The sequence below is a fragment of the Coenobita brevimanus genome, chromosome 84, assembly GCF_032717465.1.
Source record: "Coenobita brevimanus isolate Jiangsu-jjx chromosome 84, ASM3271746v2, whole genome shotgun sequence".
In the NCBI taxonomy this organism is placed as follows: Eukaryota; Metazoa; Arthropoda; class Malacostraca; order Decapoda; family Coenobitidae; genus Coenobita; species Coenobita brevimanus.
Genome location: NC_137037.1, coordinates 43,132,176 through 43,151,178, shown reverse-complemented (window position 1 = coordinate 43,151,178; position 19,003 = coordinate 43,132,176). Strand labels below are relative to the sequence as shown.

Here is a 19,003-nt window from a genome sequence, read left to right as displayed (position 1 = left end):
AAATAAGCCACCTAAGCAGACGTCACAAGGGCCCGTAGTGTCGATGGTGAAGGAAGCTCCCTAACACCTCCTCCTAAGCGATTTATTTTGCATATTACCCCTCACTCTCCTCTTCTGTGTTAAGCCATTCCGATACCATCATACTCTCAAACACCTCTTCCTAAGCGATTTATTTTGCTTATTACCCCTTACTCTCCCCTTCTGTGTTATTTAAGTCATTCCGATACCATTATACTCCCTAACACCTTTTCCTAAGCGATTTATTTTGCTTATTACTCCCTACTATCCCTCTCTGTGTTATTTGGGTCAGATACTACTACACTCATCGTAAATAACATACACATTGATATTAACCAGTCACATCCGAAAATAAATAGCTAAGGGAGAGGTGTTAGGGGAGCTTCCTTACCTGGCGAGAGTACGGACCAGACACTTAAACCTCTTCAGCCTGAGGACGGTTTTTACGCCCTATTCTTGCTCTTCATGGACGATTTTATTCAGCTGAGAGAAGGGTAAAGCCAACCCACTCTCTCTCTCTCTCTCTCTCAGTTGAACAAAATCGCCCGGCAGCAGCAGGAATTAAATACACAGTGACGTCCTCGGCCTGAAGTGGTGGAAGGCAGAAGCGAAGCGTAGTTTGAGCCGACGAGATAAAAATAAAAATAAAAGTATTCGCATTTTTTCTTTTTTCTTTCTATTTTTCTCTTCTTTTTCTTTCTTTTTTCTCTTTATTTCTTTTTCATTTTCTTTTTTTTTGCTACGACCCGAAAAAAAAAAAATTGCATCGGAAAACAGAGGCTGGCTGAAGAAGGGAGATGTGGGCGGTGTTTGAGCTCAGAAAAAAGAAGTGAAATGAAAAATGCATTTAAAAAAATAAGCACATACAAAACATACGAAAACTAAAAGAAAAAATCGTGGTTCTTTAGCACCTCTTAATTACTGATTTATTTTAGCATCTGATACACTCTCCAAAAAAAAAAAAAATGAAATTAAGAAAAATGAAATAAAAACATACAAAAAAACAGGAAAACTAAAAAAACAAAAAAGCATGTCTTCTTGTCACCTCTTCCTTACCGATCTATTCTAGCATCTGATACTTTTTTTTTTTTTTATGCATGTGTACATCGTTATCAGTAATAATATCTGTTGTTGTAGCCCTGCGTTCATCTGAAATGTGAACCCAGTGGACTGCAGGCTGAAATTTCCCCCCTCCTGCAATCCACCATCCTCCTCTTGTTGGATAGGGAGGTACATGAAGGACGTTTGCATGAATAGACAGTTACTCCGCCCGGTTATATCAGTGCCACCACAGGAAGGCGTCCCTCCAGCACCAAATCGCCATTAAAAAGGCACTAAGTACCATACAGGAAAATAGTAAGGTGTAAAGTGCTAGATAGATCGCTAAGGAAAAGAAGCTAAGAAGTATCCTAAATACTCTGTAAACATCTGGTGTGGACGAATAATAAACACTTTGAATATCGAGTGAGAGTAAGCATAGATAAACATTGCAAAATTAAATCGGCCTAGTACATTATAAAAATTCTAACTCAGCGTGGAGAGATAGCGTTGTAAACATATCGGGAGTCTGTACACTTAAGAACGAAGCTGCGGGTTTTCTGTACAAACATTCTAAATAGAAAAACAAACATTGCCAGATGATGCTATAAACACTACGAGATATCTGGTACGTCTAAACATTTATCGATACAAGCGCCTGAGTTTCCTTATAACCATTCTGAGAAAATGTACACAGACAGAGACACAGTAAGAAGACACAATACTTCGTAAATACTTTCTATACAGCCCGCGGGGATAACTTTAGTAACACGGGTCGCAGAGGTACATTTTTAAACATTTGACAAACACGCATGACGAAGGAACATTAGAAACATCTCGATTCTCTCCACGTATTTCAACACGAATAAACATCCTTCAAAAACATGCATGACGAAGAAAAGCGATGAAGAGCTTGTGAATCTAAACATTGAATTAAAACGAATCCATAGGTAACAAACACAAACATGGTAAAGAAAAAAAACACTGAGAAACATTCTAGTCGTAAATCGATCGCATGGCCAAACACAGGTAAACACTAGACTGAGCTCTTGGAGGGGAAAGTGGTATAAACATCAGGAACAGCCAGCAAAGACAGTCGTAAACACTTCTACAACACTAATCATCTAATCTTTCCGCCATGAGAAAAACTAGACCAAACAAAGAATGAGAAAAAAATAACGTCTTTCTCCATAAAACAGGAGTCCAAGTTTTATGGCAAAAATGAAAAAAAAAGAAAAAAGAAAAATCATATGGTCTAGTCATGGAGGAATTAAGGACGTACAGACTAACCTACTGCTTTAACATCGAAGGCAGCACCAGCAACATCTCAAGGCATGAAAAGCAAGTATTATTTCCGTCCTGTGCCTCACTAGGGTTTGCCTTTTACTAATATGTCTTTGTTAAGTTTTCCCATCTGCTGTCTTATGATTCCAGATGAAAATTGTGTCTTAAGTGCCTTGCCCAAAATTTTTGCCAAGTGTTATTTCGTACTAGGTCACTCTTGAGGGTGGGGTGAGCCTTCTCCACTGGTTGATTTACGAGTTATATCTCATGACCATTCACTGACCTTGCACACAGCACAGCAAACTATAACAATATTGATAAAGAGTAACTGATTCCATATTCTTGCGCCAGTTTTAGTGTGCTGTAGTGGGTGATGACTTAGATAAATCTGGAATCACGTGTGTAGCATCGGGAACCTGTTAAGCACGTGTTATTACCTGGTACACTCGTGCCTAGCGCTACAAAGCCTATGGCCGTAACCGTGTCTTTGAGGCCTATGGTGCAACCCACGTGAGACGCCAAGTCGCCAATGACAGCGGTCACCGCCCCGATGCCGAAAATGCTGATCGCAAATGTCGGGTAACCCATCAGGACGTCTGCAGCCAGCACACACACACACTCATCAGGTTAAGTTAGCCTACTCCACACTACGCCACTACACTCTACACTACCTTACACTTAACTGCCTCGCCAGTCTCACCAATTACTCTGACTAATGTCCTGAAAGGAAGAATTTAAGTTCCTGCGAAGTTAGGGGCAATTTTGATAGCTTGTGTAGTCACAGGTGTGCCACGCCAGGAATCAAACTGGTGCCCATCGGAAAGGCCAGAACACTTGTAGTTAATCTTCTTGCGTCACCATAAGTGTCCACTCTGGTGTTGCTTGCAAAAGGAAACCGTGTCCTTGTCGTTACTACTACTTCGTTGTGTAAAATTCAGCACAAGTCTTTGCCGAAGGTGTAGAAATATACACGTCTTTCGTTCAGAAGTGATGAGAATAAAGGGGAGACACGCAGTTGAGACGTCATCAAATATTCACTAGCAGTAAAGGGACTCAATTTTGTCAGGAGTTTCAAAAAATCAAGAGGAGACCAGAACACACGCACGAGACTGCCGTTGGAGGTGGACTATAGAGAATGGGATGGGTGGAGAGAAGGGCTACTGCTCACTGAGGAAGATACTGGAAGCTACTGTAGACTGGGAGCATAAACCACTCGGTAAAACCTCACAACATTCCAGAAATCAACCACACTAGAGGGCAGAGAGAATGAGGGACGTGCAAAAACCAGGCAGTTTCCTCTCAGCGTCGGGAGAAGGAATCACAAACAGGCTTACTGTCTCGTAATTAAGATTTATTTTTTTACAGGAACGACAAAGAGTGTATAGAATCTTCCCATGCCTCCTTTCGTCTTGCAAAAAACAAATCTAGTTACAGGGCAGAATTCGTCGTAAGTCAGTTTGTGACGCTGGGTCCAGAGTCGCCCACACAACTTAACTGTCTTTCTCCGGTGGCACTACCTCCTCCCAGACGGCACAGGCTCAAGGGAAACCAGAGACCATAATCTTGTCCACTTAGGAGTCTGTCTAACAATTCTCCCTTTGTGATACATGTTGCACATTTACTGTTTTTATGTAACTTATCTAGGTCTTTAATATCGACAATGATTTCACAAATAACATATGAAAGATTATCAAGATACATGAAGCTGAAATAAGCATGTAAGAGGAATTAAGAGAAATAATGGAGCCTCCTTAATGGACAAGAATACGATCTCATATGCCGGGGGGCGCCAAGGAGAGCACCACCAGGGAAATTAAGAGAAGTGGGGAAAGCATCATGGCATCGATCCAAAGTCCTACCTGGCACACTAGTACCCAAAGCCACGAAGGCAATGGCAGTGATAGAATCCTTGAGACCGATAGTGCAGCCAAAGTGAGAGGCCAAGTCTCCGATAAAGGCAGTCAGAAGTCCAATGCCGAAGATAGAGATGACGAACGTTAAGTAACCCCTCAAGTAATCTGTAGGGAGGGGGTGGGATGGGGGAGTAGGCAGAGTGGAGTACAAAATGGTAAGTTCTCTGCAGCCTTCTGTATAGAGGGTGGTTTATATACTATGCCTCCTTAGCACTTCATGCCTTCCACTGTGCCCGTATGAGGAATGCAGACATTTTAGTTGTCGTGAAATTACTAATCACCAGCGCAAAAACTGGATGTAATAATGCAGACACCATACAGCATGACTGGGTGTCAGTAAATGATGCAGGGTAGACACCGGTAATGCTGCATGAGTGGCCTTCACAACACAGAATTCATTGGGTAAGAGACAAGGAGGGTGCAATTTATGGACCACTCTGTACGTTACTCCCACCTAACCTACTCCTTCCCAAACACACTTGCCATTATGTGAACGAAAGGTGCTCATATAAATCAACACATAATACACCTTGAAGAGAATACCACACGATGAAACTCACGAACGAAGTTAACTAAAAAATGATAATATTTGTAATAAATCTTAGATATTCTAGGCTGTTATTTAATTTCCGAGGCCAAAAAATCACTCAATTTGTCATGTGAAGATCTCTGAAGTACACTTAGCGTAGATAGAAGATAGAACATTTAAGGTCTTTGGTCCTCCTCAGGTCAATACGGCACCATTACGTGGGTCAGCGGTACTTATGACTCCCAGTGGCCCTCCCAGTCTGATGTGAGCGTACACAGTGAGTACAAATGAATCTCATTTTCATATTTTTGTTCATTGATATAAAAACTTTGTGTCTATACTGTGATGAATAAGTATGTAACACATCATACAGAGATGATTGTTTTCCAAAAAGAAAGATCTAAAGGCTGTGAGCCCCCAAAAGTTGTTACCACTGGAACAAAACAAATTCTGAGTCAAGAAACATAGTGTTTAGAATGTCTAAACACATTGCATTTAAAACACTGAAGATCAGTTGGCCTAAAAACAATGCAGATAAAACCATATTATTTGTAAGTTAGTGGTAGGACGGGGAGGCTAGCTGATAACCTTGAAGTCCATTTGTATGAGACCTTGTTCCCAGAGTGTATACGCCACACCACTCTGGCAGGACCATCTAGGAACAGGGAACAAAAGATGGCAGCGCCGAATGTAAGGACGAGGCCTGCGCCAAATAGCTCCAGTGCTGTCGAGTATCTTTGTTTTCAAGTCCCTCGGCTTTCCGTCTCCTTCAGCGAATAATGCTACGCGTGCCAGAGTGTGAGACGGGGCTGGGCAGGACAGATAGTGATGAGCTTATTGGAAAAATGGTGGCTTCCAGCTGTTGGTATGGCTCAATCTGATCACTCGATCTATTAGCTAATGCCACTCGCACTGTTAGAGTATCGCTTGTGCAGTTAAATTATGCTGTTCATACTGATAATTTATGTCACTCGCAGTGTTAAGTTGGATGACTTTAAGCTACGACTAAGCTTGATCACACACATTGTTAAATTGTTAATTGCAGAGATAACTCAGGTCAGCCTCTGATCTTAACGTGTGTCATCTGCGCTCTTAACCCATTGGCGCCCAGCGTCCAGTATAATGGACGGAACTGGGCATTTTCAAAATTTAATAAAGAAGGAAACCCCGGAGTAGGGACCTATGAGCTTCGCGACTATGAGCCGATAGGTGGAGGGCGGTACGCTTAGTAACCGTCCAGCAAAATCCCCCGCACAGGAACTCTGGCCACTAATGGGTTAAGCCACGTCAGCTGTGCTACTAAATTGTTATTCGCACCATTAATTGAAGTCACTCACGCTGTTAATTGGTTACTCGCAGCATTAACCCAGGTCACCCACACTATCATGTAATGTGCTGTTAGACTGCTACTTGAACTGTAATTAATGTCACCCAAGTTACGTCTTTTGCAATGTTAACTCGCTACTCTCCCATTACTGTGTTACTTGCAGCGTCAGTTCAGGTCTCCGGATGTTCTTAACCCTGGCCGCCTGCTATGTTAAGCCACATCACTTGCCCTGTTAGGTTATTACTCGCAGCCTTTAAATCACGTCATTCGCAGTAACTGAGGTCACACCAGTTCAAATCACTCAAATCACTGTTACAGGAGGAAGGGTCACCAACTGAGGTCACCCATAGCTCAGCCTCCTTCACGCTTTACCTGGCACGCTCGTCCCCAGTGCCACAATCGCAATGGCTGTCACACTGTCCTTGAGCTCGATGGTGCAGCCCATGTGGGAGGCTATGTCACCAATAAAGGCAGTCACTATACCGATGAGGATGATACTGACCCAGAACGTGAGCCACCCATTTAAGTACTCTGTGGAAGGTCAGATAGATGGATAGATAGATGGATAGACATATAGATAGATGGGTGGATGGAAGGCCTGACATTGAGTGGAGAGGGACAGAGGAGATATAAGGTTTCTTGTGGGTTATGAAGAAAGCGGAGAAATTTTGTCTTAAAGAAAAACATCACAGAATACGTCTAACAGGTGGTGGAAGAAACACAAAGAGGAATTGTCTCAGGAACAGTGAAGTGGGTTTACCAAGAGGAGTAGGGGAAAAGCGAACCTAAGAGATTGGTTACTGACAGGATTTGAAGATATTGAGGTCAGTGTTGAAATGGCATTGGAAGAAGCAGAAAAATTAACACAAGAAATAGATGTCTAGTAGTTGCCCAGTGTAAGTAAAAAAAAAAAAAAAAAGAACAAGCAGAAGATATACCAGAAACTTGTGAGGGAGGGAAAGACTCAGAAATAGATGTTTTGTTATTGTTCAAGTTAAGTAAAAAGAGAAGATTCATCAGATATATAAAGAAACAGGCACTTTGTGATAAATGGAAGAAGCTTAACTGAAAGGAGTGAAAGCAAAATGTTTCTTGCGGCTGCTGGAAGAAAGCGAGACGATACTGAGACGAGGAGGAGAAAAAGGTGAAAATATTGAGGCAGGAGGGAGGAAAAGGAGACGAAAAGGCAAAAAAAGTGTTTCTCGTCTTCTCTAGCAAAAAGTACAAGTGAAATGAGCACAAGGAAGCAGCGTCATTTAATTGTCAGAAGAAATAAAAGCAGATATCTTAAGGTCAGAAGAAGAGAAAAATAGTGAGGATGTGTATAGAGCACGATGGATTAAAATGCTTGAGAAACCTTGAGGAAGAGTCTTAGCTGGCGAGTGAGAAGCAGAAAGGTGACTATACTCCTTTTACTCTAACCTGGCCTAAAATCGCCTCCTCTCTGTGTTAAGGGCTGAGTTATAGCAATAGACTAACGCTGGAATATGATGCCAGTCACGAGGAAGAAATATGGAAGGGTAGTAGAATCGTACTATTGTCTTTTTCTGCCATTGAGCAACGTGATATAAACTGCAAAAGGACGAAACTCTGGGCCAAGATAGAGTAAAAGGAGTATAAATGTTGATATACGTGACCAGCCACCAGACAGGAGAGACAGAGACTTAAAGACATCACGAAGCTACACATTAAAGACACAGCACCAAGCGCTTATCCTTTTTATCCATCTTTTCAGTCAGGGAGGATGGCTTATACTGAGACCTGTGTGTGTGTGTGTGTGTGTGTGTGTGTGTGTGTTCAGATAGGAGAATACAATCTTCCCATGTTTCTTGTTCTCCTGTTTCAAAAATATTAGTTACGAGTGAAAAATTATCGTAGGCTTATAAACATTTTAAATTAAGGACAAGGACGGGAGAATGTAAGACTTCCCATATTTGCAGTTCTTCCAGGGAAAACAAATCTTAAGCCACAACAAGAAAATTATTGTAAATGTTTAAGAATCCCACCTCAGAGAAATAATAAGTAAATAAATAAATAAATGGAGGTGTCATGTTTTGGAGGCTCCTGTCTAGGCACAAGTTTACCTACCCTAGTGTTCTCTCTCTCTCTCTCTCTCTCTCTCTCTCTCTCTCTCTCTCTCTCTTTGACAGATAATTGCTTGGTGCTGTGCTTTACTTTAGCTTTTGTTAGTTAAGAATCTTTTGCTTTGTCGAGGGAAGCTTGGGTTAGAGGTGATGCTGTTATTTCCGCAAGTCGTCAGTATTTATTTGTACTCGTTTATTTTAGTTATCGATTTTGCTTTCCCTTCCCTAATCTCACAACACTTTCACCTTTTATTGCCGTGCTGATGAAGGGTTAAGTGGTTCTGACGCGCTCACTTGAAGGCTGCGCACGTCTTCGTTTCTATTCCCGTCCTTCACGTCTTTCATTTTATCCTTGTCATCTACAGTATATTCATTTTGTCATTCATTCTGTGTTATTACCCAGGTGTTCCATATATTCTTTCAGTTCTCTATTAGTTTTATGTACCATTTGTCACTCATTCTGTGTTACCTTCATATTTTCCGAAAAAAGTCCTTTGTCCTCTCTCTCTCTCTCTCTCTCTCTCTCTCTCTCTCTCTCTCTCTCTCTCTCCACACTAAAATAAACCCCCAGCTCCCTCACAAACCCCCACAAACAACATAGATCAGCTTTTGGGATTAATAAAATAGAAAAGTCACTGCAGAAATCGACAAAGAAAGCGTAGGAGGGAAAACGCGCGCATAGAAAATGGATTGAGGCAACAGACAAGTAGCGCCACGTAACAATAGTAAACACGTAAGAGAATTAACATACGTAAATCTGTAAATAATAATAATGATAATAATCTTCACAGGCAGTTGCATACAGGATTAATGAAGTTATACAGCTGTTGAAAAAAAATGCAATAAGCTGTGGAAATAGATGTAAACAGTAAACAATGTAAATAATGAAAATAGCACGTAGAGAAGTATGTGCCTGGATTTTTTTTTTTTTTTTTTTTGAGTGGGGGGGGAATCGATGAGGGCCACCACTCACAGGATGCGGCGTCAGAAACAAGCGGATTAGAAAACAGAGTTGTATATATTGGGGTAAAGAATATGGACGTTAAAATATTTAGCTTCAGCTTACACTCTAATAAATCCAAATAAGTGTGAATATATTTAACTTACATTCAAAGCTAAATAAGTGTGAATATATTTAACTTACACTCTAATAAAGCTAAATGAGTGTGAATATATTAAACTTACACTCAGAGTCAAATAAGTGTGAATACAGTATATTAAACTTATACTATTAAAGCTAAATAAGTGTGAATATATTAAATTTACACTCTAATCAAGCTAAATAAGTGTGAATATATTTAACTTACACTTTAATAAAGCTAAATAAGTGTGAATATATTAAACTTACACTCTAATAAAGCTAAATAAGTGTGAATATATTAAACTTACACTCTAATAAAGCTAAATAAGTGTGAATATATTAAACTTACACTCTAATAAAGCTAAATAAGTGTGAATATATTTAAATTACACTCGAAGCTAAATAAGTGTGAATATACTAAACTTACACTTTAATAAAGCTAAATCAGTGTGAATATATTAAACTTACACTCTAATAAAGCTAAATAAGTGTGAATATATTAAACTTACACTCTAATAAAGCTAAATAAGTGTGAATATATTTAACTTACACTCTAATAAAGCTAAATAAGTGTGAATATATTAAACTTACACTCTAATAAAGCTAAATAAGTGTGAATATATTAAACTTACACTCTAATAAAAGCTAAATAAGTGTGAATATATTAAACCTGCACTCTAATAAGGCTAAGTAAGTGTGAATATACTAAACTTACACTTTAATAAATCTAAATAAGTGTGAAAATATTTACACTCTAATAAAGCTAAATAAGTGTGAATATATTAAACTTACACTTTAATAAATCTAAGTAAACGTCAATACAATATATTAAACCTACACGCAAATAAAACTGTGTAAATAATCAAATTACACTCTAATAAAGCTAAATAAATATGGATATATGAAACACCTAAATGAAGCTAAGTAAGCGTGAATGCATTAAACTTACATACACAGTTAAATAAGTGTAAATATAACTTGGCATATACTCGACAAGTGCCAAAAAGTTACGGAAAATATAACTATGAGTGTATACTTCCATAGACAAATTACTTCATAATAATAATAATAATAATAATTTGAGTGATATATCTCTAATTGTTGTATTATCGAGAGAGAGAGAGAGTTAAGGTGAACGACAGTGAAGGCAAGGAAGGAAAGCAGTGAGACAGTGAAAGTGTGAAAATAAGCCAGAGAGAGAGAGAGAGAGAGAGAGAGAGAGAGACTATAGAAAAAATGCCCTCAAAATAATTATAAAAAAAAATAGAAAAAAAAATGGGTAACAGAAAACGAGAACCCGCGCGCTTACCGGTAGGGGGGACAAAAGCAAAGAGGACCTTCCAGAACACGGTGATAAAATGCATAACGTAGTCCATGCAGGAGGGTAGCCGCTCCTCTCCTCCCTCTTCCTCGTCGTCATCGTCCCCTTCTTCGCCTGAGGGTGGTGTGGGGAACGTGGTGAGAGGGGGTGGTGGCGTGGAGAAGATGTAGGAGGCGAAATAGGGAGTGTAAAGAATGAAGAAGAAAAGGAAAACGTAAAGCAGGGGGACAGGACGAAAAGAAGAGAAATGCAGTGGAAAATAAGAAACAGGTGGATAATACATAACTATTTAAGTATATATTCCTTAGTGTGGCGATCAAAATATTACTTTCCAAAATATATATATCTTACAAGAGGTACTAAAAAAAAAAATGGTATCAGAATTATATATTTATAGATGAACCAAGTAATATATATCAAAAAGATAATAGAGGGAAAAACTTACTAACATGATTTTAAGCGAAGTTAATATTTTGAATTTCATATTAATAAGAAAATAGCTAATGTTAATAATGACGTCGATGCACCGGCTGCGTAGTGGACAAAACTAAACACGGAGATATAAAAAAAAAATTACGTTAAAGATTGGGAAGCAAGTGTTCTGATCTTTAGCTAAACACTTTAAAAATATCGAAAAAAAAAATCTGACAGTCTATAAAATGATGTCTTATGGAAAACCACAAAAATGGTCCCAAAGGGAAAATGACAAAAGAAAAAGAAAAATTGCAAGACTATAATAATATATACAAAGTATTTAGAAGAGAGAGAGAGAGAGAGAGAGAGAGAGAGAGTCTAACCATAAGCTACCAAAATCTATTACATATGGAGATAAAAGAAAAAGTACAGGAGGTGAGGGTAATATCTGAGTAATATAACGGGAATATCTACATTATTATACAAAGGCTCGTAGACTTGTAGATTTGAGGCTTCTTAACACACATCCTTTGGCGATTAATTTTGCAATGTAACTTGATGCATAAATTTTCTCTGGCAGGTCATTTATGCCTTTTTACCCTTTTTGATTATTTTTTAATTAATATAGTTTGCAAAAAATAAATGAAGGTAATTTTAACTTTGCATATTACCTCCTGAAATTCTCGTGTTTTTTGTGCTTCTTTTTCTTTTCATTCTTTTTTGTTCTTTTTTTATTAATTTCTTAGTTTGTATGATTAACATCGAAGAAAATTTTAACCACCCATATACCTAAATAGATTGTGAAGAAGGAGGTGCAAGACAGCCACCTAATTTACAAGAACAGAGCCAAGAGTACAGCTGAGGGTAGTACAGATGAGTAGTAGCTTTTGTACAGAGAAGATGTACTCAAATCTGTACAGTGAGAACAAATAAAAGTACAGCGGTACATATATCATGTAAACAATTATATGTACACTGTAATAGGTCTGCCGGCTGTGTACTAAAACATTACATTTTTAAAAAGTCCTCGTCTCACATGTAGCCTACTCAGAACTTGTGTTAATGTAATGCCTGATATCTTTACAGGAAAAAAAAATAATAATTGGAATATCTAGTAATGAAACTGAAAAGAACAGATAATGGTTTAAGAATGTTTAAGTTTCCTGATTGTCTTTACTTCGTTTTTTGTGCTGTTTCTAATAATAACAATAATAAAAATAATAACGATAATGATAATAATAACTGAAGTATTTTTAGTGCTGATGCTCTGATAACTTCCTACTTACTTGCCAGAAATAAAGATAAAATAAAAAATATACTCATTCCTTTGTAAATCAGTTATTGGTTCATTTATGTGTGCTTCTGTCATCAATTAAAAAAACTATAATTACCTGATATATTGACATGTAAATCAGTCTTTAATTACTGCATAACTTAAGATTCTCATGAACTTAATTACTTGTATTTTAGTGTAAGCTTTTATCATTAAAGAGGAAATGGCAAGTATTATAGTTGTCTTATAATAATCATATAGTAGTGATGCTCTTAATAATGTGTTAATGACGTGCTAATTAAATGTAAATTATTCCTATTAGCTGAACACCATAATCACATAGTATATATTGACCCCTTCCATCCGATGACGTATTTTGCCATTTTATTATTATTAGTTACAGGCGATTTCATTCATCATACCTACGACTCCTCCATTACTAGGGTGTTTTCCAGAGCTGAATAAAATCGTCTGGAGACAGCAAGAGTTGAACTGGAAAACACGCCATCGGGTTGAAGGGGGAAAGAGATAAGATTTGGCATATACAGTGAATAGGTAAGAAGTAAATGGGTCATGCACTACAACTCTACAACACTCGTGGTGGTCATCCTCTACTTCTACCACACACTCATCTACCACAGCGACACTACTCACTACCAGTACAACCACTACAACACTACTTACTACCAATACAACCACAACAACACAACTCACTACCACTACAACACAACAAAAAACTATAAATTTATGATATCAATTCTCCCATCCACTTAGATACAATGACTACTACACGTGTGCTTCTCCATCATCAAACTTTTTACCATTCACTACTTCACAACCAGGATTTACTACAACAGTCCCATTCACAAGCCAGTCCATTTACTACTAGAGTTATGAGTGAATCTCTGACGTAAACAAATAGCACGTGTATGAATTAGGCAGACACGTGACGGTCCATGAATGAATCTCAGACGTAAACAAATGGCACGTGTTTGAATTGGGCAGACACGTGGCAGTCCATGAATGAATCTCAGACGTAAACAATAGCACGTGTTTGAATTGGTCAGACACGTGAGTCCATGAATGAATCTCAGACGTAAACAATAGCACGTGTTTGAATTAGGCAGACAAGTGACGGTCCATGAATGAATCTCAGACGTAAACAATAACACGTGTGGGATAGGCACATGACGAAGACCAGATCCATTCACTACTACAGTTATGAATGACTACCTGGCATGTAAATAGACTGGATAGACTAAGGCGGGGTATGTGGTGAGGGGGAGTATACTACAGATATAACTAAGGGAGTATATTTAGGGGGGATATACCACTGCATGACCTTCCACGATACCTACCGGAAGTTAGATACAGGTGATGCATGACCGGGAGGAGGAGGGAGGGAAGAAAACAGTCATGACAGGACAATGCTCTGTTCTACCATGCACGCACACGCACACACACACGCACACAACACATAACACTTTTTTCACCACTGCCTGCTTCACGAAAAACTAAAAAAAAAAAAAAAGTATTAACACCCTCGGGCTCGTATTTCCATGAGCTTAGGAGGCTCTCTTAACACCACTTCCTTAGCGATTTATTCTGGCACTTAAAACCCCTCCAATTCGTGACCCCCAGACGATTTTATTCAGCTTAGGAGAAACCATTGTAACCGAGGAGGTTAATTACAGCCTTCATTAACCCTTCCAGTTATAATAAAATCGTCTGGAGATAGAGATAGATAGATAGATAGATAAAGAGAGAGAGAGAGAGAGAGAGAGAGAATCGTCTGGAGATGGCAAGAATAAATTACCGACAACGTGAGAGAGAGAGAGAGAGAGAGAGAGAGAGAGAGAGAGAGAGAGAGAGAGAATTACTGTGTGCCATACCCTTAAATCCACACATAAGGAAGTGCTGCCAGAGATCGAGCCTTTTTAAGCTTACTAGAATACGTTCCCTTGATCTCTAGTGTGATTAAATTTTCTAGTAAAGCACTGCATGATCTAGAAGCTGCCACTCAAGCGCTGGCTAGCAGTTCACGGAAGTCTGACTCAAGCGACAAAGCTGCGGAACTGCTGTGGTAATAATAATAATAATAATGATAATAATACCGGTAATAATAATAAGAGTAAGAATAAGAATAGATGTAGGCGACAAAGCTGCGAAACTCCCTCAGAAATAATAATAATAATAATAATAATAATAATAATAACAATAATAATGATAAGGGTAATAAATTCAGGCGACAAAGCTGCGAAATTCCCTCGGAAATAATAATAATAATAATAGTAATAATAATAATAATAATAATAATAATAATAAATAACATGTCTCCATATTGGCCGATAAGTGGACAAATTAATTCCGAATGAATGTAGGCAGCCACGATTGCAGGGAAAAAAAAAACGCGAGCAGCAAAGCATATATGTAAAAAAAAAAAGACGCTGAAAAATAGCTAGATAAATAGATAAATAAAATAAATAAGATAATCATCACTGCTACCCTCTCAGTGGCCATGATAAAGACGTTTGGGAAGTGTACTACGTGTGTGTGACGCCAGATGTATATAGTGCTTACGTGGGAGAAAATGTTCATCTTTCACTGATAAAAGCCTCAGCCTTTTCGTGGCCGTTCCTGTAGTCACTTTTCTCCAAATATTCATGAAGAGAGCAACTTTAAAAATCTCTAAGCCATGGAAGGGGAGAGTTTTTATTATTATTTTTATTATTTTTTCGTTATTGTATTGGAAAACATGGATGAGGATAGTTTTACAGGCGGGGGAAGCTTTCAGTTTATTTTTACGTTTTTCATTACCGTATTGAAAACGTGAATGCAAATGTTTTTTATAGTGACAGTGTTGATACGATTTATATCTTTTTAATATCGCAGATTGTTATATTACCTAAGATTATAGCTGTTCATCTACGCATCAATATCTATTTCTTGGCAATAGATGTAGATGAACACAGCCATCTAGCGTTAACCAACAGAGAACCCTTTAATTGGCAGACCACTGAGAGGGTAGAGAGTAAATGAAAATAAAACAGTGTCTAGCGAGAGGAATAAGACTTAAACAATAGCCAGCGATGTGACTCTATAAAAAGCGTAGTCTCGTTTCCCTGCTAGCTACATGACAGTCCCGCTTCCGTGCAGGGCTAGGACTAGGGACTACTGATTCATAAGCTGTCCCGCTGCCCTCCCTCTGGCCATCAACACAACACAGAGCAAAAGGAAAGTAAAACAGGAAAGCAAAATGGAAGTCACAGTTAGGAGTCACGTCACAAAAGGCAGACCAGAGCTAGACGAGCGAGCAGGCTGGCGAGTTGACCTACCGTGTGCAGGTCAGGTCAGGTCAGGAGGTAGATCGGGCCAGAGACGTAAGGGGAGCGGGGGGAGGAGGGGGGAAGGAGGAAGAAGAGGGGGGAGGGAGTGAAGAGAGAGAGAAGAGGGGAAAAAAGCCCAGTTAATATTCACACTTCCTCTTCACAGACAACCTTGTGGAATGTTTTTTTTTTTTTTTTTTTTTTAATATGTATACCTTTAGCTCTGCGGGTATTAGCAAGCAGCCTCGCCATTATGTATATTGTACTGCTTAGGTATACATACTCTAGGTTTTTGCTTATTGTATACATGTGTACATAGCCCCGCATTCTCGTCGGTTAAGGAAGCTCCCGAACGCCGTTTCCTAAGTGGTTTATTTTGTTTATTCCACCTTGCTGTCCTCTTCTGTGCTAATTAAATCGTTCTAATTTCCCCATACTCTGCATACATAACGGACAAGACGATATTAGCCAGCCGTATCCAAGAATAAATCGGTAAGGAGGAGGTGTTAGGAAGCTTCCTTTACCACTGAGAATACCAGACATAATCATGGTGTTTACTTATATGTACAGTTCTGGGCATATTCCTTTACGTGACCTAACAGGGAGTCGAAGTTTAGCACGATTTTATTTTTTAAGTTTTAACCCCTTTCGCCTCACTTGACGGCCTAGTGTAGTCAGATTGGAGAGTTAATTTGACTAGTAACCAAGGAGACTCGTTTCTACCCAATAATCAGGGCTTATTGCAGTATAGGCAGCCATGACTTAGTGTTCAGGTTATGAGATTGGCCAATTTTCCTCAGATGAAAACAAATCGACTATAATGAAGCCTGATTCGAACCCACATACGAGGTTTTAAAGAAGTTTTCGAACCCATTTGATAACTGTTAATTTTATTTCACTTATACTAACTTTGTCTTGATTTTCGTCCATGTTAGCCGGAGCCACGTAGCTCACTCACCGAAAAAAGACTCCTACAGCTCTACATCTTCTCCATAGCACTTCTTCGTGACTAGCATCATATTCTACGGTTAATCTGTTGTTACCGCTGAGCATTCAAGATGGAGAGATGGCAATTTTAGGCCAGGTTTGAGCAAAAGGGGTGTAGATTAGCTTAGTAGGATTTCATTGGGCTCTAAGACGGTTTTCAGATTATGTAAAGGAACTGTTGACCGGAACTGCACATACACTCAGGCACGCGCACTTAATGTGGTGTACATGTTGCTGGGGGAGTGGTGAAAGGGGTGTACATGTGTGTGTGTGTGTGTGTGTGTGTGTGTGTGTATGTGTGTGTGTGAGAGAGAGAGAGAGAGAGAGAGAGAGAGAGAGAGAGAGAGGGAGGGAGAGAGAGAGAGAGATTTATCTGAATGTGTGCACGAGTGAAAGTCAGGGAATAAGACGCGTGTATATAAATGGAAGGTCATGTGTGTGTGTGTGTGTGTGTGTGTGTGTGTGTGTGTGTGTGTGTGTGTGTGTGTGTGTGTGTGTGTGTGTGTGTGTGTGTGTGTGTGTGTGTGTGCTGCAGACTTACACACGAAGAGCTGTTTATGTGCAAGTTAAATTTCTGTCTGTCTGTCTGTGTCTGTATGTATGTATGTATGTGTATATGTATTATGTATTTATGTATGTAAGCTGCTGTAAGTATAAAGCCTTCAAAATCACATAGTTATATCAACATGCTTATTAAATCAGTTATATATTCACAAAATCAACTTCCATTATTAATATTTACATAACTGGCAAAGAGAGCACTTCTTCGTGATTAGCGCTAGAGAAAATATCATTAGGGTAAGTTAAGTAGCATAGAGAATACCAAGAAAATATTATTATTATTATTATGTATATTCACAGGCGAGGATGAATGAAAAATGGAATGAATAATAATGAATAGGAATGAAGAATTGTGAATGAGAAATGAATGAGGGTTGAAAGAATTATAATTATGACTCGGCGAGAATGAATGGAAAATGGGAAATGAAGAATAATGAATAAGAATGAAGAATTATGAATGATATATGAATGAGGGTTGAAAGAATGATTAAAAGACACACGAAGGACTTGCAGAATGACACTGTGATGAATGAGAAGTGGTGAAGAATGATAGCTGGGAATGAGAGATAAGTTGAAAGAATGATTATGGATGGATATGGTCACGCTAACTTAAAGAATGATACTCAGTTGTTAGAATGATGGGTAAGAGAAGAAGAATGATTGATATATTACTGAAAGGTGAATATGGTGCAATGTAAAGAATGAGAATGAGGAATGAATGTTAAATATCAGAGTAAATAAAATGAAAAAAGAATGTTTAATAATAGAATGACAGATGAATCAGGAATGAGGGTGGAGAATGAGAGCTGGAAGGAGAATGAGAGGTGAATGTTAGAATGAAAGATGGACGTCAGAATGAGAGATGAATGTTTGAATGAGATATGAATGTTATAATGTGAGTATGAAGATGAGTCAAGAATCATTCTTCAAAGTATAATGAAAAATGAATGTTAGAATGAGCTTTGAGACAGGGAAAAGAAGTGAAGAAGGAGAGTGTAAAATCAGAATGAGAATTGAATAGTATAGTTATAGTCATTCTAGGAACCTCGTCAATTCTGCCTATCATTCTTCTAACCTATTACTAGAAAGAGGTGATGGAGAGAGACGCCTTCATGTGGTGGCACTTATATAACCGGGCGGATCCACTGCCTGGCTATACAAACGTCCCTCAACTCCTTCCCCATCAGTTATAGAGATAATGATGGGCTGGAGGAAGACGGCAACTCAAGCCTGCAGTCCACTGGGTTCACGGTTGAGATAAGCTTGGGGCCACAATAACAATAACAACAATAACATCAACAACTAGGAAGAGCTTATCATTTAACCCCATCAGTACGTCTATCATTTATTATTATTATTATTATTATTATTGCAACGTCAGGCTGTTGTGTTCATCTTAGAAATTAGTGATGTTTGACAATGCCGAAACTGAGAGCAAATATTTATATAGATTACCATGACAACTGGAACTTTTTAAATCGGTTACCATGACAACTAGAACTTTTAAAATCGGTTACCATGACAACTAGAACTTTTAAATCGTTACCATGACAACTAGAACTTTTAAAATCGGTTACCATGACAACTAGAACTTTTTAAATCGGTTACCATGACAACTAGAACTTTTAAAATCGTTACCATGACAACTAGAACTTTTAAAATCGGTTACCATGACAACTGGAACTTTTAAATCGTTACCATGACAACTAGAACTTTTAAATCGTTACCATGACAACTAGAACTTTTTAAATCGGTTACCATGACAACTAGAACTTTTAAATCGTTACCATGACAACTAGAACTTTTAAATCGTTACCATGACAACTAGAACTTTTTTTCTCTCTCTA

At 38.5% G+C, this 19,003-nt stretch overlaps 1 protein-coding gene across 3 annotated transcripts in view; it reads right to left on the bottom strand.

Annotated features, from left to right (window-relative positions):
* Window positions 1–19,003, bottom strand: part of LOC145410059 (sodium/calcium exchanger 1-like) — a 238,962-nt gene that overhangs the window by 10,348 nt on the left and 209,611 nt on the right. For 2 of the 3 annotated variants that reach the window (XM_080280274.1, XM_080280275.1), the window contains one exon: window positions 10,584–10,700. In XM_080280274.1, the coding sequence (XP_080136400.1) occupies window positions 10,584–10,700 (117 nt within the window). Of the gene's footprint in view, window positions 1–10,583; window positions 10,710–19,003 lie in introns of all 3 variants that reach the window. The other variant, XM_080280273.1, reaches the window with a different exon arrangement.